This window comes from Patagioenas fasciata, chromosome 4 (genome assembly GCF_037038585.1).
Source record: "Patagioenas fasciata isolate bPatFas1 chromosome 4, bPatFas1.hap1, whole genome shotgun sequence".
Taxonomy (NCBI): domain Eukaryota; kingdom Metazoa; phylum Chordata; class Aves; order Columbiformes; family Columbidae; genus Patagioenas; species Patagioenas fasciata.
The window spans coordinates 72728491-72750656 of record NC_092523.1 but is presented as its reverse complement, the minus strand read 5'-3'; the positions used below and the strand labels follow the sequence as shown (position 1 = coordinate 72750656).

At 45.5% G+C, this 22166-nt stretch overlaps 1 protein-coding gene across 9 annotated transcripts in view; it reads left to right on the top strand.

Moving 5' to 3' along the window:
- ALPK1 (alpha kinase 1) overlaps nucleotides 1-22166 on the top strand; it is a 52501-nt gene that overhangs the window by 17293 nt on the left and 13042 nt on the right. For 7 of the 9 annotated variants that reach the window (XM_071808191.1, XM_071808187.1, XM_071808190.1 and 4 more), the window contains 4 exons: nucleotides 2398-2630; nucleotides 7754-7908; nucleotides 19111-19309; nucleotides 21273-21332. In XM_071808191.1, the coding sequence (XP_071664292.1) occupies nucleotides 2510-2630; nucleotides 7754-7908; nucleotides 19111-19309; nucleotides 21273-21332 (535 nt within the window). In that variant the 5' untranslated portion in view covers nucleotides 2398-2509. The remainder of the gene's footprint in view (nucleotides 1-2397; nucleotides 2631-7753; nucleotides 7909-19110; nucleotides 19310-21272; nucleotides 21333-22166) is intronic. The other 2 variants (XM_071808192.1, XM_071808194.1) reach the window with 2 other exon arrangements.

Genomic DNA, 22166 nt, shown 5'->3' with positions numbered 1-22166 from the left:
CTTATTCATTCATACAGCAAACATCTTGCAGACACTGACAAACCTGACTTCACAGCACCCAAGGTTTCTAGCTGTCCACTGACGGGCCTCGCAGGCCCAATATCAGCTGGTTTCTCTGTTCCTCTCTTGTATATGTGGCACTGGAAGGAGAAATGAGGCACAGTGTATGAGACTTGACATCACTAGGACATCAACAACAGATCTAAGAACTGAAGCTACCTCCTCTCTATCTCAGTCTGATGCTGTACTCTTAAGACTCCTTAATTCTTACTAGAGGATGGTTTGTACCCTCCAGAACATGAAGACTGCAGTCTGCTTTTGCAGCTGAGTTTGGTGCCAGGACCTTTCATGCTGTGCTCTGGAGTGGAGCTGCAATAGAAGGAAGCCCTGCCAAGGTACTCCACAATGTGGGTTGCACAGAAAGAATTTACAGCAACAAAACACCATTGCAATCACAAAGCCAAGCCTCAGATGCTAGGAAATGTGTGTCATTTCATCAGTCTTAGTCTTGTCTATTTTTTTATCCATGGCTCTGCATCTGGCTGATCTTTTGCTTGTCCACCCTGCTCTCCCGTTGCTCTTACATGCCTGTGCTCCTGCCCTCAGTCTCCCTTTTACAGCTACTCTCCCAATTTCTCCTTTCTTTGACATTTGTCTGCAAAGTTAGTCACAGCCTCACTGACTAGCTCCTGCCTCCAGGCTCTTTGCTGATGAATCCCATGTTTTGCCCTGCTCCACCTGCCGTTGCGTGGCAGGCTCTCTGATCCTCTCTGCTTTCGCATGAGTGCATCTCTTTTGCCCTCTGCTTTTCAATCTGGCCACACGCTCTTACTTGGTGCTGTTGAAAACAGAGGCTCTCTGCCACCAGCTCTGGGATCCAGTGATCCCACAGCTGCAATAGAAAGGAAAAGAATGTCTGGAAATTGATTTGCTAAAATGTAAGCTGTTTCTAGTCAGCAGAGCAAACTGCACCTGTATGTGTGTTCCTTTGCACTCCCCTTCCCCCTTCAGAGTCCTACAGTTCCTCAGTGCTAAAAGTGTTTTCATAGAGGCTGTTTCTGACCACATTGCTTCAAAATTGTGGGAGCAGTTTTCTAAGTAAGACCATCACCAAATTGGAGCGGGGGGCGGGGGGAGAAGTGTTTCTTCCATGCTTCATTTTTGAAAACTGCTTGCTTGTTTTGGCAGATGCTGAGCTAGATACCTGTTTTTTTCTCTACACCACCATTGGCAATGTCACAAGCACCTGAAGGACTTGCAGTAGAAAAGTTATGACAGACCACACAGCCAGGTGGATGTACAGAGAGCTTGGATAAAAGCAGTCCAAGCAGATTCTGGCAGACTTCTGCTACTAGGGGCTTCACCCCAAGATTACTGGAAAGGATTTGGTGTTGGTACCTCGCACATCACATGCAAGTTGTTCTGCAGCATCTGCAGTGTATCCAGAGTGTGCATGTGGCTGCTACCAGCTGATCTCCTCAGCCCTGATCTGTGGGTGCTTCTGGCTCCTGCCTCAAAAGATGCTCGGCAGCACCCAGGCAGCACTGGTGCCAGGAGCGCGTCCTGAGGCTGGGGAGAGGCACAAAGAGGGGAGTCAGTGGTATGGCGTCAGTGTGAGAGGTGGGGAGAAGTGGTTATCAGGTTTGGAAGTGCTCCGGACAGCTGGTCTGATGGTGGGAGACCCGTCTGTGACAAAAACAAGCCTCATGCATTTCATTAAGACTGTCAAAAGCCCCTGTCCCTTCTGTCTGTCACGAAGCTGGGGGAGCTCTGATCAATCCCAGCACTTGTCCTGCAGGCCTGTGACTTTCTGCTAGGTTAGCTCCTGATACATGCTACATCATCAGCAAAAGGACCATTAATTCAGGCGGGCTCCTCCAAAGACCATTTTTACTTGACTACCTGAAGCAAGTATTGGTAGGACACCGTGTTGCATGGCAAGAGTGGGGATAGTGTGAGAGGAGAGAGTGATGTGCTCCCATGCCCCAGGGTAAAAGAGATGGCCTTGTGGTTTCCTCCAGCGTTTGGGAAACGTACACAGCATCCTCCGCAAGCTCAGAGCACACGTGGGTCTGCCATTCAGTCCAGGCTCACAGTGTACGACAGCCTGGGCCTCCCAGATGCAAGGGGCTTCGGCACACCCTGGCTAGTCACTTCCCTGCTTGGGCTTTCACAGCTCCATTGAAAAGCCCATCTTTTCTCCCTGGCACCTCAGAGATGTTTGCCTTGCACAGTTTGTCGCCAAGACCCTGCAGTAATTTCACACACTCCTCTAATAAAGTCCTCCGAGGCTGTCATGTATTTTCATGTATTTCCCCTATTATTTCTCCCTGCTTGAGCCTTTCAGATAATTGATGATACTTTAGTTAATCATTTTCCCCCTCTTTTGTTCACCAGGTACCTCAGCCTTGAAGGGATCCTTTTCATTTAGAATCCGTGTCTTCTCTTAAGTAATTGATCACTGTGCACCCGGGGACATCCAATTCACAGCCGAGTGGGATCAGCCTTCATGAATAATCAAAACGCCGTGGCCACGCTGCTGCAGGAGTGCAAGTGGGCTCTGGATGCGCTCCTGTCGGCCAAGGCTGACACATGCGAGGAAGACGAGCGAGAATACCGGCGGTGCCAAGGTGAGGTCCCCAGGACCACGGCAGCAGCGGCCAGTCCTGAGCCCTGCCCTATTTTTATTCTCCTGGCAGATGAGTGTCAAGAGATGCCTGGATTTCGAGGCCATGAATGGGATGCGGGCTACAGGCAGGCAGGGAAAGAAGCCCACTTTGTTGCAGTGAATTGCTGTCAGTTCTAATTTTAGGCTTCAGTAAACATGAGGCTGCAAGGAACAGTTCAGTTTGGGAAGAACAATGCTTGAAAGTTTGCTGATGCACATAAATTTCAGTTATTAAAAAAAAAGAAAAAAGAAAAAAAGGATACAACTTCTGAATAAGGGCACATATTTCCTCTTCTTTCATAGGAACTGGGGGAGGGCCTTTTCTGTTTGTCAGCTTCTCCTAATATATTAAAGAGCTCATTGCCTGAATCTTTATCTTGTAAAATGTGCGTGACCTCTATAAGTGGTGTCCAAAGAAAAAAAATCTTGCAATATCCCTCCTGAAAAGAAAATCCATGTGGGTTAATGGCTGGAATAAATAACCAGGAGAGGAAGCAGTATTTAGTGAGAGCTGTAATAGAAGGGTTCTTCGTTTGTTTTAATACTGGCATTACATGCTGGAAAACAGCATTTATTTAGGTATCGCTGTGGTACTTTGACAGTGGTTTGTAAAAAAATTGCTTGTTTCTTAATTCCAGTGGAAATCCTGTTCATCACAAAAGGGCGTAATACACTCAGTTTGGTTTTTCTCTAGGTTCAGACTTTCAGAGGGCTACATAACTTAATTGCCACAGCTTTTTTATTCACAAAATAAAGGCCACATTTGAATTGCTGGACTTGTTTGAATTAGACCTTTTTGGTGCAGGGCAGGGAGGTTACGTATTCCTTTGTGACACACAGAAAAATAACTTCAGGAAATATGGAAGAAGAATATAGTAAAGCATGAAGATTAAATTTCTGGTGGAAAAAAAAATAAGGGCATCAGGAAAAAAATTCTAGCTGTGTGCAGATTTTCCTTTGCATGACACTTTTGCAGTACTGTCTGTTTTTCGGTTTAGTGTTAATAATGTTTGGGTTTGGTTTGCATGAATGACTCGGCCATAATGTTAATTTGATCTTTAAAATCCTTTGTTTGTCTCAGAGCGCGGAGCCGTTGAGAATATGTTTTTCTGAACATCCTTGTTCTTGCTGGGAGGTCAGCTGCCTTTTTCTGAAGCACCTAAGTCTGTTTGCGGTGGAGGGTGGTGTATAGGTTTCTGTTATGGATACTGGAAGATTTTTCTCTTCTTTTCTTGTTTTCAACAAAGGGCACTTTGTTTTTTCACCACAAATTCTTTTAAGCTTTATTATGGCTCTTTAGAATAGGCTCTTGAACTCCTAATCAGGTAGCGCTTTTTTCCCCTCATCCTCCTCCCTCCTTTTCTCCTATTAAATACCACAAAGTATGAGAAATAATCAGTTTAGTTCCAGATAAGGTAAATCAGTGCCCTAATAATCACTCAATTAGACATGGTCCTTCAGGTAAACTGCTTCAGGAAATGGGTGATCAGAGCCCGAAGTGAAGGGCTCAGGCTTTTCCGAGGGACCTGTTCCTCTCAGCTGCCTGGAAGCAGAAAGAAAAAAGCCCAGCAGCGGGGCGGTGACAGCGACATTAATAACCGCTGGGGCTCTCAGCCCGGGAAGGCTCCTCGCAGGCCGGTGTCTCTGGGCTCCGGAGGGCCCTTTTCCTCTGGCAGGTGGTTCGGAGGCAGCGGTGCCGAGCGGCGGGTCCACATGTGCCTCCCGCAGAATAGCGACATTATCCCAGGGTCACTTCTGGCGGCGCGGGCGGGCTGGGGGGACCCTCCCAGAGCAGGGCGGGGGGTGTCTTCACCCCCCTCCTCCCAAAGCAAGGGGGGGTTCTTCACCCCCCTCCTCCCGGCGCTGCCTTTGTTCCCCCCGGCTTGCTCAGATCAGGCGCAGGAGGAACTGAAAGCCAAATACACATAAATTGGGGGAGAGAGGAGAGGAGGAGCAAATCCTTATCTTGCTTTATTTGAGGGGGTAGAATGGGTGTTAGATGGGTCTCGATTTCTCTTTTTTCAGGCTAAAAATCATTCAAATCAACTTCTGAGCCCGTTCAACCTCTGTTAATCAGCCGTTCTCACACGGGCAATATAAATTCACTATCTGTGAATTTATCTGTGTTTGTGTGGTTCTAGTGGATGTTCTTGCAATTCAACATCATCTCATGGTCATTTACATGCTAACTGTGTTTATTTCCGTGCGGTGACAACTAGATGCTGGAGCCAGGCTGGTAAGCAGCATCATGCTAGACTCACATGAATGTCCAACCCCAAAGATGTCTGAAGGTTCCTAGATGACCAAATCCTTCTGAAAACGTTACACTGGTTTTCTTTTCTAACCAGCTCAGCAGTAGCAACTGCTGGAGATGCCTCTATTAAAAAGCAAAGTTCAATATGAAGGAATTTGGCCATGTTCTTTGTTCTTCAGTGCATCAAGTAGGAGGATTGAGGTTTAACTAAGGATAACACAGAAAACAGGAACAAGAGAACAGCAATAATACCTTTTATGCTTTAGAGAGAATACTAACATCCATGTTATGCCATTATTTCCGTACTTACTGACACTATTAGTCTTTCTTGGTTTAATGTTAGTTAAGCAAGCATGAGTTTGTGTGGGAAAGACTGAATAAGGTGGTAGAGAAGGAGACAGAAAGGCTGCCTGTGTAAGCATCCCATTTCTGTTTCTCTAAATTCTCCCCAAAAAGCCAGTCCTATGGGATCATATGGGTAAACATTATAGTGATGCGTGCTATGACTCCCTTCAGGCACTCCCCGTTTTTCTTTAGGGAAGATCTTGGGAAGCTCTATTCTTTGAGTATTAACATCCTTCTGACCATTCTACATAGGGGATAAATCCCTCCAGTCCTCATTTCGTGCTCCTTGTGATGTGGTGGGTGTCCCTGCTCACGCACTGATTTTGCAGTGGGGAGCCATGAGGGGTGTCCCTGCTCGTGCGCTGATTTTGCAGTGGGGAGCCATGAGAAGTGTGAGGGTGGTTGCTTGCTCCCTTCCAGCCCTGCCCCTTAGCCACCTTGCCACATGCAGAGGGCTGAGCCTTTCTAGACACCATTTCATAAGGGCAGGGAAACATGTGAAGCTGTGATGTGCAATGGGAAGCATGTCCAGAGCTGCAGCAACAAGTGAGTAGACTTGAGCTGGATAAAGTGATATAGTTTTAAAGGTGACTTTTTGGAAAATATATGACTTCCCAGTTTTTCCCAGGAAAAGCATACTGGTGAATGCACAGTAATATGATCATGATATCAAATGTTTAGGTAGTGAATTTTCTACAGTCGTCCATAGAGGATTGATTAAAAAATATGTTGTAATACATTTATTGCATTGCTCTATTAAAGCAATGATGGTCTCTGAGCAGGTTTTTCCTGAGGATTAATGGCCAGAAGGAGCTAGATCTGCAGCTGATGATCACCATTAACCCCATCTGGTCAATAATCCCTGTTAATCCACTTTTATTGGCCAAAGGGGCTGCCTGGCTGAGTGGTTAGCACAGCACACACTCAGGCTGCAGTTTCACTGCTATTTCAGGGAGAATGAATGTGGGCTGCAGCTGAAAGGAAGGGACAAATCTGGGCCCAGATCTCTAGCTGTGTTCTCCTACTAGCAGTGGCATCCTTAGTCGGGTCAGGTCAGAAATCCAACTGAAGCCACTGGTTATACACTGTGCTGAGAGGTGAAGGGCCAGGCTGAGGAAGGAGTAGGCACAGGTCAGCCCAGGCTCAGTGCCTGGGAGCTGGGAGTAGAATCATAGAATTGTTTAGGTTGGAAAGTACCTATAAGATTATCGAGTCCAACCATTAACCTGGCACTGCCAAGTCTACCTCTAAACCATGTCCCAAAGAACCTCATTTACACACTTCCAGGGATGGTGACTCAACCACTTCCCTAGGCAGCCTGTTCCAGTGCTTGACAACCCTTTCCATGAGGAAATTTTCCCTAATATCAAACCTAAACTTCCTCTGTTTCAATTTGAGGTAGTTCCCTCTTGTCACACTTTGAGTAGGACAAGAATACTTTACCCTCATCAGAAAGTCTGTCTTTTGACTCCTTTGTGCTTGGCCTTTCCAGTTGGGAGGTAAGCTGTTCTTTGGGTAGGGTTTGGGAATCCTCAGGTGAAAGGTATGAGGACTGGGGTTTCTGTGCAGCTCGATGCTGGCTGTGCCTGTTGGTAGGAGCATGCATGGAGCAGGGGCACTCTGTCCTTTTAACTTATTTTTAACTTCTGTTGCAAACTGCAAGAGAAACGCAGAACCTCAAGTTCCTCAGCTGCTGTGAATTACTTGGCTAAGCTGGCTTCAAGGAAGCTGCATCAGCCTCGAACAGTGAATCTCATCAAAAGGCTTCAGCTGGTATCTGCCGTGCATTTCTGGGCACTGCAGTGTTAATGGTGGTTCCCATGCATGTGGCTGAAACGATTTTGTCTTGGTATAGCAGTGGGTTCTCTTGTGCTGATGGAAGGTGTGTCCTGTAGTTTATGGCTGCTACTGTAAGAGTAGGTTGAGTAACTCAAGCCAACAGCATTTTTAATGAATTATCACTCAATTACTCTCAAGGGTCTGTGCTCGTTATTCATTACGACCCTTTAGATCTTTGTCTAATTGCTGTATATGGTCAGGGTTTCTCTCTCAGTTTGGATGTGGCTTTTCAAGCTGGCTGTGCCACTGCCCCAAGCAAGATCTTAAAGGCAGTGCTGAGCAAGGGAGACAGGTTTCCTGTGCTGTTGGCCCCATTTGCTCTGCCAGGGGGGGAATGGGTTCTCTCCTTTCTCTCTTGGAGGAGCTCTTCACGCCCAGCCAGCGTGACTTCCTCCTAAAAACCTTTTTAATGGCTGATGGCTGCCATTTACCTGCAGGGCAAAGCAGCCAAGGGTGACCGAGGACAGGCCAGCTCACCTTCCCTCCTGAAAAGGCTGGTGGCAAGCGCTAAGAGCTGGCAGCAACTGGGAGAAGGTCGGGTGGGGGTAGAAGAAGGGAAGGTATGCTTGTTTGCAGGGTGGGTGCTCTATGTAACCATTACGGCTGAACAGACTGCAATACCTTTACCTGTACTTTGATCTTTTCAGCTTTGCTTCCCGAGGACTTGAGGACCCTTCTGGAGGAGGCAAAGGAAATGAAGTGGCCCTTTGTGCCGGAGAGGTGGCAATACAAACAAGATGTAGGCCCAGAAGACAAAACAAACCTGCAAGATATGATCAGCGTGAGGCTCCCTCATTTGCTGGTATGAAGTTCAACACACCTGTTGCATAAAATGTCCCGCTGAGGTATCTGAGGGTGTGCAAAGCCCCTGTGGGTTCAGGGGCTTGCTTTTCTACACTGTAACTGGAGCAGGTGAGGAGCTGCCTGGCAAGCAGAGGTGAGCAAGTCTGTGTTGGGAAGTGGCTGCTAACAAAGGTCTAAGGGCCAAAGTAGAGATGTGGCTTTAATCTGTTTCAGTGCTCAGACAAGAGAAGGACCCAGAGGTTACTTTTGCTTTCAGATTTTTTTCATTGAAGTTGCTATGAAGCAACATGTGTGAATCCTGGTTTCCTCCTCCTTGTGAGGTGGCTCATCTCTATGTCATCACTGCTTCTTCTAAGGAGAGGAAGGTCCTGCCCTCCACTGCTGTGTGACCCCAAGGGTGTAAGATCAGTGGCAGTTCTACCCCACTGTTAGGCTTCTGGTCCATTGGCTACGTAGCTCGTGGCCACACAAGGCTGTTGGTTTGAGGTCTTGCTGGTACCTGCAGTTTTACGTGGTTTCCTGACACAGAGAAGATCAAATTGATTTAAGTGGTGAAGTTATTGAGTATGTCTGGGCATTTGGCTGCTGCTATGCAAGGAAAAAAGTGCCTAGATAGCAATGACAAAGACATCGCAGAGCAGAGAGCGCTGGCTCTGTCTTGTCTGGAAGTGGTCCCAGAAACATACAGGGATTGTCCATGTATTGAGCACCCTGCAGAATAACAACCCTGTCCATTGAAGTACGCAGCAATGACTTTGACTTCTTATGCTATTTCTACCCACTTTTGTGGTCAGCCTACGCTAGTTTGGGCACTTGCTTTTTCAGTTCCTCTGGCTTCACAGGGCAGTTCTGGTTCTCTTTCCGCTAAGACAATGTTTACCTCTTCCCTGAAGAGCCAGTATTATAATAAAAATTAAAATGCAAATGTTTATGTGAAGTTTTACAAAAACCATGAGTTTGAAGAGAGTGATGTTGCTTGTTTAATTCAGTGCTGCTAGGAGGCAGTGAGGTTTATTCACTTTAGTAGGGCTTGCACAATTCATCACCTGTTTTTTTCAAGAAAATTGCTTGACAGGATCCCTCTGGGGACTAAAGCTGGCCAAAACCTAGGCAGGAAAGGGAAGAATTTCATGCGACTTCTCCTGTGATTAAAAGATACTTAGCTATGTAGGAGTTGCAGGATCCAAATGGTGCATGGGAATCCTGTCCTGTAAGGAAGGGATGTCAAACTGTAACTACTCCTACATCTATACAGTCCTAAAATTACCTTCAGCCCTTTGAAGGCAACCGTGAGGCTGATGGGGCCTCCAGTGAAAATGAGTTTGACGCCCCTGCTGTAAGGGGATGATCAGCTTGAGCTTGAAGATTAGAAAGCAGCAAGAAATGTGGATTGCTTTTTGATTTTCTGGTTTTCTTGGAGGCATGTCAGACATTACTTGTAGCAATCAGAGAACTCCCTTTTCAGTGGTAAACTTAGTCTCTAGGCTAATGAGTATCCCTTTGGCAGGACAGACATGAAGTAAAGATGAGGTTTGTGAGGGGGTTTTTGTGCTTACAGTGGCGCATGTCTGAAGCCAACACAATCCCAATCCTAATGGGAAGGGGCAGTTCGGCCTGAAAATCTGGTGGCTGGGGTAGGGAGAGTCTGACCCCACTGAAATCCATCTGCAAAACTGCCGTTAACTCCGGGGGGTCTGGGAGATTTCACCTGCTCAGAGAGAGCCCTGCCCAAGTAAGGCCAGCGAGTTTTGTTTGAGGATGAAGATCACTTTTAATAGCAATGAGAGGCTCAGAAAAGCCAACTGCAGGGCTGTGAGGTGTCAGCCCCAGCGTCCCATCGCCAGCATCCCACGTTACGGGAACCCTGAGTTTGCTTGGGGTGTGCAGGCAGGGGGAGGCGGGGAGCGGCTGCTGCTTTTGGGTATTTATTTTCCTTTTCTCTTTGGTGTGTGTGGCCTTAGACAGAAATTTATGGCAGAGGTTGACCTCCTTTACAATCCCCACACAGCGCTCTAACTTGGGAGCGTTTGTCTGTGCTCTCCCAGGATAAACACCTGCAGTAAACTCCCTGAGAGACCTGGCTAGATGGGAGATTAATGTGGCTGTAATAGCAGAGCAGTATTTGCAGCATTATGCCCTCTCCCCAGGTAGATGGATCTTTTCTGAGATGATACCAATTATTTATTGCTGAAACATCTGTTGATAACTGCAGCTGCCTTTGTTAAACAAAGCATATCGTGGGGTCATAGACTATAGGGACCTAAAATCCTACCGCATGCTAGTTTTAGACTATTCACCGACACCCCCTGAAGTCCATTGGTTACCGTTGTCTTCAATGTTTCATCCTGCAGTTAAAAATACTTTGTAAACATTGTGTTGGCTTTCCCCATGTGCTTTGAAGTATTATTTCATCTTCATCGGTAATTTATATTCCAGTGCCATTGTACCATGGGAAAAAGGGAAAACCTTTTTTGTTTTCCATTTAATTGTAGATAGACTGACATTTTGACCTGTATTATTAGTATTACTCAGGAAAAGGGATTTTTTTTCTCCTTTATGCATTCATTCCCCCCTCCCTTTTTTTTTTTTAAATAAAATTTCAAGGCAGAGCAAAGGCTGCTTCAGTTCTTTGAATGAAAAGCTGGGGGGGGTGGAAATGAGGCTGAAGAGAAGTGATTACAGTGTGATGAGGAAAGATAAAAGTCTGAACAACTTTTTTTCTTCTTTTTTTTGGCATGAGACACAGAAGGATAATTTAATTCCCCGAAGAAAAAGAAATAAGTCTCTGTCGATTTATTGTTCGGAAAGACCTTTAAATTTTTTCATCTCTGTTTATTTTAATTTGCCGTGCTTACAATAAGCTCATAAACCGTAATTCATTATATTTAAAAAGTGCTTTGAGATCCATGAATGAAAGGCACTTCATTACCATAACACACTGGCGGTGTTACGAGGAGGCCGAGCGGGCAACCAGCGCTCACCATGAGGATGTTTTACTCTGCAAGTAGGCTGAAAAGCTCCATGAGACCTGCACAGTGAGTAAGCGGATTAGGCTTTGGCTTCAAGGGTTTGCCTTAGTGTTGCACTTTAAAAAGTGGGATACCCATTGCTGAAGGCCGCATGCTAGTTTAACATGTCAAGAAGGCAAAGCCACCTGCACCTGCATCCTTTTAAAGTACTCTTCTTCACCTCTGCTGTGGGATGCTCATTACTTCTACAGGCTGACTGAGGCAGTAAGAGAACACGTCAAAAACAGCTCAGGGGTGGTAGGAAGCAGCAAGCCAGGCTTTCCTTGGTACTCTCCCACTGCAGCCTCAGTTCAACGGGAGTTGTGCTACTGCTGCAGCAGGTTTTGGCAGTGGATGCAAACATATTGTTTTTCCTCTTCTCTCTGTGCTATATGAAATTACTGAACCTCCCTAGGGATTTTGAGGCAATGGATTTATTGTAATCCTTGAGGCAAATCAGCACTTCTGGTTTTACAAAATCTTTGCACCTTATAGAAGATGGGGTATTTGGGGTTTCTTGGGGCGGTATGGTTTTAGTTTTTGTTTTCCCTGCCAGGTGTTCACCAGCTAAGGCAAAGGACACCTCGATTCAACAAGCTCAACGTTTGCCACATTTTCCTAGCAGGTTCACTGCCATTGGGTAGCAAACCAGGCCCATCCTGCAGCCCTCCCTCCCAGCCTGAACGCCCCTTTAGTGGGAATCTGCACTAAGGCTTGAAGAGCAATAACCAACGTTTATATCCAAAGCAAAAACTAGGAAGCACTGGGGTTTTTGTTTTTAACATCAAAGTAGAATCAATTGTAATGGGATCCTTGTTGACAAATATAAACAAGGAGGGATTACTTTATCCCTGTAACTAACAAATGCTCTGTGGGGTTAGGACTGGGGCTGCAGTTCCAAAACAGAGGCTGCCAGCATGAACCTTCCTGCAGATCTCCCATGTGTGAAGGGATGGAAATGTCCTTACGCTCAGTTAATTACCAGCCAATAGAGGGCAACATGTCCATGTACACGTAGGCTTTGATCCCACAAACCCTATTGCGGGTTTCATTGAAGGACAACTCTATGCACACAAGTAGTTGTCTTGTGGGGTTATTCATGCAACATTGATATTTTAATTATTTTTTGCAAGATCAGAACCTGTTTTCAAACCTATTGCAATGATGTAGGGCTTCACTTTAGTTTTATCATATCTATCAATAGTTCCTGTACCCAGGCTCAGGCATTCAGGCATGGACCAGGATCTGCCGGGGTAGGTACAGTAAAAATGCAAAAGGAAAGTCCCAGCTTCAAAGATTTCATCATCCAAGGGCTTGCCTGTGGAACGATACTGAGGAAAATGATCTGCAGTTCATGTTTAAATGGACTATTAAAATGTCGTTAAATCTGTGGGGTACACCAGCCTCTGGATTAAAGTTGTCTGTCAGGTTTCCTCCAGCTGTGTGCAGTGGGTCACAGGGACCCCTCACCCCAGGGGTGCTGCTGGTGCTGTGCTACCAGGGCTGCCCAAAAGCGGGGATCCTGCAGGTACCTCTGCACCCGCTGCAGGGAGCTGCACAGGCTGACCCCGCGCTCCCTGCCATCCGTAGGGAAAAGTGGATCCTGGCCCTGCTGGCGTAGAATCTCATTGGAGTTAATGGGAATATTGGGAAAACTAGAAAATAAGTCCCCACAGCCCTTGCCTGGGCTTTGGCTAATTACGTGCTGGTGGATTATCATTAGGGAAACCATTCGGAGGGACCTGCCCTAACTGCCCTTAGATCTGTGTGGCACTTGAGAGGTGGGAGCTTTTGAAAAAGAACTAAAGGGCCTGAGGATTTAGTTTTCTTCTCTTTCTACCTGCTGGTGTGGTAACAGGAGAATTAAAGCCCTAAATCGTAGCCCTGGGATCCTAGTTGTTCAGGCTGACCTTTTGCTACCTGCCTCATAAGAGCTCTTCTTGGGTGATCCTAGTGGAACGGAGGGTGTCGTACAGGACAGCTGTGGCTGTGAGCTGAATTCAGCGTGAGAGGAAACTGGTGCCATCCCAATCTCCCTTAAAATGTGTGATCTCTGTCGCTTTGTAAATGAGAAGTATCAGAGCTGATGTCCTGTCAGCACAGGAGAATGGCAGATGTCTCATTTTCACTTACATCCCCAGGGCTGGGGATGCTGCACTGCTGGCAAAACTGCAGGATGAAAGCAGAAGAGCTTCAGCTGTGCAGGGTGACTGCCCTGATGCTGCCAGCCTGTAGTGCTGCAAAGCGCTTGGTCTTCCACTGCCTATGTGGGAAAACTGCAGCAGAATTTAAAAACGGGAAGTCTGATCCTGGGTGCCTGTGGAGACAGCAGTTTGCTTTGCTTACGGGTAGGGTTTCCTGTTCTGCAATGCAACTTTGTGAAGTGTTTCCTTCCTGGAAAATACCTTAAATGTATTACTGAGGTGGCTATGTTGTGTTTTCCTTCCAAATTAAATTACTTCTCAAATGGATTTCTGTTTTGAGAACACAGATTTAGGAAAGAGACTTCTGGAATTTTAGCTGATTATAACAGTCTTGATGCTGCCCTCTCAGAGGGTGCTTCTGTCACTGGCACTTAGCTATTTTTGAGTATTAAAATATATCCTTCAACATAGTCTTTTAATGTACCACAGGGAACCACCACAATAGTGTATAGTCTAGAGCTTGAGCACAGCAGGACAAATGAAGGCCACAAAATTATTGCTGCACCTGTCCTTAGTAAGAAGTAAAAATGAGGCCCTCTTGCAGATGACTCTGGTTACCCCAAATCCCTACTGCCCTGTCAGGTAACAAGGCCCATAGGAACTCCCTCTCGAGGAGCTTCCTCCGCACTTTGTAGGGTTGTTCTTCTGCCCTTGCCCCAAAATGCTGCTGTTCAGCAGCCTGAGCCACCTGCTGCTTTCTGCCCTCCTGAGACCTCTCAAGTTCATCACAGAGGTGGTTGTCCCACTTTCCCTCACAGGTAGGTGCTTGCCCTTCATTGCCTCTATCCATGGGCAGCTCTGAGAGCTACATGCAAACAACAGCTTGTGAAGGGATGGTGCCTTCTCTGCTGGGTGTCGATGGCTGTGGGTCCATGCCCTGCAAGGGATGGGGCTGCAGCACGGGAGCTGGTCCTGTCCAAGGGACAATCCAGGCACTGGGCTGCTGGAGCTCTGCTCCCTGCAGATGGCAATGTCCCGCAGAGAGCAGAAGCCAAGGGCAGCATGTGGAACATACCAATAATAGTAAAATTAAATCAGTGGCCAGTTAAATTGCAAAAAAAAAAAGGAGCTATTTATAAAAGTGGGGGTCATTTTCACTCTAGTACTTTCTCAGTTTGTGAAGCAAGATGTGGTTGGTTGTAAAAAAACCTGAACGATTCTGTGGTGTTTTGAGCTGCTAATAATGGACCTAATGCTGCTGTCATTGAATAAACACCCTTTGCCTTCAGGATGAATAACTTGAGCTAATTAACAGCTTCAGAAGCTCAAGCCATTAAATAGGGTTCTCTGCTGCTCTGAGCAGAGGGGAAAGTGTCCAGAAGTTTCTTATTCCGCAGTTTGCAGCTATTTACTATGTGACTTGACTGTCCTGTGTTTCAAGTGTATCCATCTGCACATCACGGACCTGCTTTCTTCTGCCCATCGCAGAGGTGGTAGGAGGCTTAATTCATTGTTATTCGCTGAGTGGGCTCTGATTGCCAGCTGAAAGGCAGAGATTGATAGAGAAGTCCCGTGAGGTGACAGCAGCTTTGGTCTCTCGGAAAGACGGGCTTTGCAAACAGTGTGTGGGGTAAAAGGGTGATACTTCAGCCAGATCCATTGGTGTTGTGACTCTGTGTTTAATCTGACAGGGAACGAATGTAGGGGAAAAGAAAACCGGACAATTTGTTAGGGTTCAGTGAAGTGCTAACTAGGAACAGCTCTTGGGAGAGAAATAGAGTACCTGAAAGTATGTGCTACTGACACTCCTGCCCTATGTGCAGAATTAGAATGTCTTTGTTGACTTCTCCTGGGGATTCTTCTAAGATTTTAAAGCTCAGCCACAGATGAGAAAAGGAGTGAAATAGTCTGAGGTGAATGGATATAAGCAAATACGGGAATCCAGAGTGTCTGCAAAACTGTGGGGATACTCTGAAAATGAAATGCCCCTGATTTCTAACCTCACTGTTTGCAGAGGCATTTTCCCAAAGGGGGCCCTCCCAAGCCTGCAGGCTGGGCTGGGGGAGATTTGCCTATGGGATCCTCGCTTTATAAAGAGGGCAGAGAGAGTGGATTAAATCAATATTTCATTTATTTGGGCTTGTAATTCCTCTTACATCAGCTGCCACATAAAGATTTTCCCCTGTTTTCTTCCCCTCCTCCTCATCCTCGTTTACTATGCACCAATAATTTCCCTTTGACGCTTTCCTGCCAGTTCTAGTGCCAGATGGCCCCGGTTCTGAGCTTCTCCCCTCTCTTGGGGGCGGCCCCCATTGTCCATGCAAAGGAGGCATCGTGGCTTTGAACCCAAAGCTGGGACCCAAACTTCAGCCCCAGCGTGAGGAGGAGCTAACCCACTAATGCAGGAAACCATGCAAACAGCACACCCTCCCACTCATCGCCATTAAGGAAAAACCCTTCACTAAAGGCTGTTTTGCATTTTCCCCAATGGTCCATGTATAGAAATCTCGTACAAATTTAATTCTGTCACCACCTGATTCCACTTCCCAGCCGCGAGGCTGCCTTTGTGTCATAAACTCAATTAGACATATGCATTTCACATCATGGACACAGATGTGAAAACAAAGTGTGTGCATACTTTTCTCTCTCTCTTTCTCTCAATGCATCTACATAGGCTTTAAAGTGATAAAGAAAGTGAGTAAATCTGTTTATGGTGCTAGCCTGCTACGCAGAACAAAGTGTCTGTATGCGGCAAGCGGCGCCGAGTTTCTGATTGTGTTGGGGTAGGCTGAGACATCTTTGAAGTCAATAGAGTTTCCCTGGGTCTGGGCTGGGTGACAGGGAGCCGTGTGTTTCATTTAAGAGTGGCGAGGCAAGTGTCTTTGTGCGTGTTCGTGTGTGTGCCCAGCAGGACGGTGCACTAGCTGTAGGTGCTGAGGAATTCTACAGCCACACGAGTTGGCAGTGAATAAAAGCAGTGGGTATTAATTTCTCGGTGTACAGCTCAGAACAGGGGGACATAAATGCAAAGGCTGACATCGAACCATGTTTCTGTGTGCCACACAGCATGCAGCCCTGCCTTTTTTTTTTTTTAAAAAAAAAAAAAAAAAGCCGAGTTTCTCTCCCTGGCTTGACTTTTCTACATTTTGTGTCCATTTGGTTTTGGAGAGGGACACAAGAGGTTTCAGCATTGAGTGGAGAGTTAAGTTATGCAGCTGCAAGACTGCCAAGCCCTTCAGAATAGGATGCTTCGTTTAGATTTTCCACAATGCTATTGAAGTGCTTATTTTCCTCCTGAAGAGACACAAACAGATGCAAACTTCTGTAAACACTTTAGAAATGAATTCAGTGAGTTTGGCCTCTCAGCAGTGCTCAATAGCTGACAGAAAAATGTCTAATTAGTGCAAGTGGAAATAATAGGGCCACTTGGATTCCTTCCATCCTCCTCCAAGTCTACTTTTCCTAGGAACTCAAAGGCCCTTTTGTTTGGTAGGTCACCCTCTCTCAGGCTTTTGTGCTCCAATCTATTAAAGGAAGAAGGGGAGGAAAAAAATAGATTAGGCGATGCTCTGTGCTTAAATATATGGCCTGTTCATGAGCATTTCGAATGGCTGGTTTGCAGTGTCAGTTTACAGGTGCCTAGAGAGGGGGATTCCTCCATTGTTGACCGGCACAAGCGGAGTTGTGCGTGCCCGGCTCCAGGAATCCTTTTCAAGTGCCAGCCTCTTAGAAAATCCAACTCGGGCTCAGGAAAAAAAAGAAATCTGTACAAATCCACCTCACTGAAGTGCAAACAAGCTAGCAAATACTTGCAACAGATCAGTGCTACAAGCCGGCCTTCCTGCCATATACTGTAGGCTCTTTTCCAAACGGTTTGACACGGGCTTTATCCTGCACCACGGAGGGCTCTGGGCTTGTGAAACTACTAAATGTCATTTGGTCAGGCTGCTACGATTCCTCCCCCAGATCAGATAGGGGTTATGCTGCTAAAAAGCAAGAGCAAGTCTTGCTGTCAGATTGTGGAGCTCTTAGCTAAAAGCAAAGAGAATACAAAGGGGTGTGCCTGAGAAGCCTTAGTTGTGTCTGAAGCATTTAGTGGACCTTGATGTCTTTCTGGCTCTGCCCATGTGTTTATACAAGGAAGGAGACTGATGCTAAGACAAAAATGGGAGATAGCTGCCAAACTCAGTGTTTTAGTATAGATTTGGACAAAGTTTTCTTGCCAGTCTCTCATCCTCTGATGGTGCTGTGGGGCCTGATCCTCTCTCCCCTGTGTTGCTTTTACTCTGTTGTTAGTAGAGTTACTTGCTGACATGAATGAGATGAGAAACGCATCCTTTTTCTGTGGAGGCTTCGTGTGGTTTAAGGTGTTCTCTGTTTTCTATTTTGGTTTGGTTTTTCCCTCCTGTGATTTACTACACCACAAAGGAGAACTTGGTCATAGCCAGCTCCCAGATAATTGTTTAAAGCCATGCAGTGGAAGGTCAGACTCTCCATAGGCAATGTGAGGCTGATGAGAAATGGCTGGAGACCATGTAGACCAGACAGGTCAGGGCTGCATTTGGCACCCACGAGGCTCCATAGCTGAAGCTGTATTTCAGAAGCAATGTGCCTCTCCCCTCCACTGCCTTCTTCATAGTTTGAAGCAATTTTGTAAGAATCTAACTAAGAGATGAGTCTAGAGGCATCATTTTGTACTCTTTATCCTGTCTTCTGTGCTACAGAGAGGTTTTGACACATGATAGGAAGGGGAAGGCTCGAGGCAGTGTTATTAGTCATTCGTTGTGCTAGCTAAACATGATTGCACCAGGAAAGTGTTCCAGTGAAATGATGGACCAGATGCTGTCCTCCACACCCTACATGACAAACCTGTACAAAGAGAAGCACCTCGATGTGTCAGACATGTAGAACATCACCTTGATCTATTAGCAGGAGTGCTGACCCCTGCCCACCGTGGAAAGGGGTCAGGTTTTTGGTAGATGTCCCCAAATCTATGTGGAGTTCTGCAACCACAATGAGGCTATGTGCCTCCTCATGGCTGCCTCCCTGGCCTCCTGTCCTCTCAACAACGTGCTATCTCAGGAGCTCTGGCTGATTCCTCATGTCGGTGTGATGGCTCAGCCACTGTGGGAATCCAAGATAGTTCATATAGACTTAGAAATCATTAAAGATGACCTCCAAGGGAAAGACATTGGACTCCTGGCCTATTTGTTTGTGGTGTACAAAGGAGTGTTTGATCCCCTGGTCTTAATGCTGCATTGATGCTGGCTGCATATATTTAGGACCTGGTCACATGGAGAGCTGTATGTCCCCCATGAGTTAGTTCCTTGTTTCCTAGGGGACTTCTAAGGAAAAAGAGGAAAAGGAAAGCTGTCACTGAAATGTAGTCCTCCTACTAAAGCTACTGGGAGCACCAGCGAACCAGCAGCAGTGATAGCAGTCCCTGTAGACATTTGCATGTTCACGCATATTCCAAGAGCCTTGCTTTTTTCAGAAACGGTTTGGAAAGGCATTTTCTGAGCTGTGTGTGCCTCAGTTTACTTTATACCCACAAGACAGTGGTGATTCCTGTCTCTGTATAGATGGCTTGAGCTCCATCTGGGACAATGGCTATAGTGGCCATTTCCAATCTTTCCAGACTCATGTCCTCCTTTTAAACTAATGGTTATTACTGCTGTTAATCTGTTGGGCATGATTTAATTTCATTGACAGACCACCAAATTATGTGGCTCCAAATACTAAAAAACAATTAGAAAGGCCAAAAACATAGGAACATAAAGATTATAAGGTGAATAGAAATTTTGAGACAGCCTTTTAATTGCCAGAGAGTATTTGCTTCTTGTGATATTCAGTACTTTACTTGCTATAAAACTGTGTGGCTGCCTTACAGCAAATGGCTAAGGATATTCAATCTGCTTTAAAATGGCATGTAGGCAGTACCATTAGGCAGAGGATTACTAAAGCTGAATATTTTCTGTAAACAGTTAGCTGAGCCTTTGCGAGGCGAATTTCTCCAAGGTTGCCCCGTGGCGCTGGTGTTCTTTTCAGGTTTATTTGAAAGCCTCCATCGTGGTCAAGGACTGCGTGACGGCAGCTGCTATTGTGTTCCTGATTGACCGGTTCCTATATTGGATTGATGCCTCCAGCAAACTTCTTCAGATTGCCAAGGGTCTGCACAAGCTGCAGCCCAGCACGCCGATCGGCCCTCAGGTGGTCATCCGCCAGGCTCGCCTCTCCGCCAACGCAGGTAATGCCCCTGCGGAGCCCCCGCTCCATTTTCTCAGCTCAGGCCCAATTAGGAGCTACTTGACTTTGAAGAAGATACTTTGTCCCTTACTAGGGATGACATGCTTATGGCCCCGGTGCCATCTTTTCAAACACACAGCCCACTCCCAGCCCCCTCGAGCCCTCCCAGCTCCTCTCACTAGCACAAAGGGGCTGGTATAAAGGGTTTCAGAGCCAAAAGCAGGAGAGAAAATTGTGAAAGGGTGTGGAAAATACTAATTGGAGCTTTTGTTCCTTAACAAATCTTCCCTGCTGGTTTCAAACAGGGATATCTGAATTGCTATACTTCTGACCAAGGGCCTTTAAAAAATAAATTAGAATCACGGCGTTCTCTCTGCACTGTCCCAGCTGCTTTTTTTATTTTTCATTGGGACCACTTGACTATGCAAACAATGCTGCTAACAACCCCTCGAGGATAAACTGATTAAAAAAAAAATCCATCATCCCTATAAAGTAGACAACACCTGAAGCATTTTTAATGTATCTTATGTATCTTCGCACTGTCCCACTGGGGAGAAGAAAACAAAATCACACAAACCTGCACTGAAAAACACAACTGAGGAATATTTTATTTGCAGAGAAGAGAGCTATATGTTCCCTGCATATCCATTTTTATTTATGGCTGTAGACTTCTAATGTTCCCATTGGCATTCTACACCGGCACACTCCAATTGATGATCTAGTTCAGCCAACACTTGCACTGCTTCACTGACTGGAGCAGCCTTCTTGAATTCTGTTGGACAACCGAGACAAAAGCAAGGTTTGACATGAATAAAGCTGATCAAATTAGACCTTAAGGCGTTTCCTGCAGCCCATCAAGCAAGCTCAGGCCGTGCGACAAAACCTCTGAGCCGTGTGACAGGTGGCTGAAATGCAGCATCTCCACCGTGTGTTGCACGTTGCATCCTTTCTATGCTGTGGTTTTGGCTGTATATTCTATGGTTAAGGCGGTTCTTAAAAGCTAGGTAGAGAGTGACAGGGAGGCAGCATGGCCTGCGGCTGTGCTTTTTGTGGTGGGACGTCAGGTCAGCTGGCTTTGAGGTGCATCTGCAGACCTTCCTCTCATGGTCAACTCCCCAGCGAGATTAAAACACGTTTCCATTTAGAAAACCTGTGGGACAGAAACAGGCAGTTCTGCTGCTGAGGGAAGCAACGTAGGCTACTTTCTTCTGCAAGAGAAGAGCAGCATCTGCAACCAGTGGGGTGGCCAGAAGCTCAGTGCCTGCCACAGTCTTGTTGCCACCTCCCCTTCTCTGAATCCTGCAGCAACTCAATGCATGGGAAGGAGCAGAGCAAGAAATGAGTGCCTGGAGCCATCTGCCTACACCGTGGGGCTTGTGTTAGCACCTGGTATCTGTTGTTTGCCCCTTGTGGTGGCTTTACTGAAGCCGCAGTGTAGACCATAGATGGCACACAGAGAAATTCAACAGAAATACCAGAGCCTGACTCTCACTTTTTTAAGATTAAGCACTTTTCCAGCAAAGTATAGTGTGTTAAGTAAAATAGATGTACACACCATTTCATCTTACTGTGCAACTGCATATTACAGAATGTAGTGCCTGTACATTTATGACTACTGACAACAACAAACCTACGTGCAAGTGATATTGGGATGTATCAGGTTAAATATCACACAGCTTCTCTGTAAGGTTTTCTGAAGCAAGTGTCTAGCTAGAAACAGTTGTCTCATCAGCATTTTTTGCAATATTTTTTGTACATGTGAAATAGCCTGTGTCAAAGAGGTTCCTGAGCTTGAGGCAGCATCTGCAGTGCATAGTTCATTGCAAAGTGTAGTCCAAGTGTGGACACAATGACGGTGCTGGGAGGAAGAGTACAATTTGAAGAAGCTTTCACTGATGAGTGGTTTTGTTCACTTCATGCCACGTTATACATTTTTATATTAATTTTCTTTTTTTTTTAATCAGGTAAACTTTTAAAAGCTGAATATATCCTAAGCAGCCTTATTAATGACAATGGAGCAACAGGTATGTGTATATACATGTATTTATATATATATCTTTTCCAATTTTATAGTTCCTATTTTGGTGGGACTTTTTGGTACTCATTTTAACAGTCACACAATCTTCAAATAGAGCCAATCTGACCTCTGTCATGACTCCTTACATCACATTTTTATTTTCTTTACCATTCTTTGCTAAAATGTGGAAACTGCAACCCTGTTTTGAAACTTCCATAACTCATCCTTGTATATCTTCTCTTAGGTGGAAAAAATATTCTGGATTGACAGCTTTCCTAGTAATTTGTCTGCCCAGAGAATTTTAAAATGTAGACCAATTCCAAGCAATTGACTGATCTAGAAAACAAAAATCCTGTTAGAGTAATGCTTATTTTCCAAATTCACACTGATCCTATGATCTCAATGAATAATTTCTTCTAGACCTGTAACAGACTGCAGTGCAATTATTTAGTATCTTTCAGGGTTAAGAAAAAAAGAGAGCAAGCTATGGATGTTACAGCACTTTCTTCTATTGCTGGGTAGATGTGCAAAGCTGTAAAAATGTGAACATTCCTTAATGCATGATGAAGTTTGTAGAAATTACTTTTCTTAACATTTTTCCCCTGTCTGTCAAATGATTATACTGCTGGTTATGTGGTTTGTTTCAGATCTGGAGGGATGTGTACTTTTTCTAGTGATAATAAAGCACTAACTTTGACAGACATCCCTAATAATTATTTAGTTATGTTTTTGAGACAATATATTTTAGGATTATATATCTGTTATCCATTTTCTTAGCCTTCAGGCTTATTTAATAAATACATCCAGGTTTCTTTACTACCATAAAACTTAGAAAATGTAA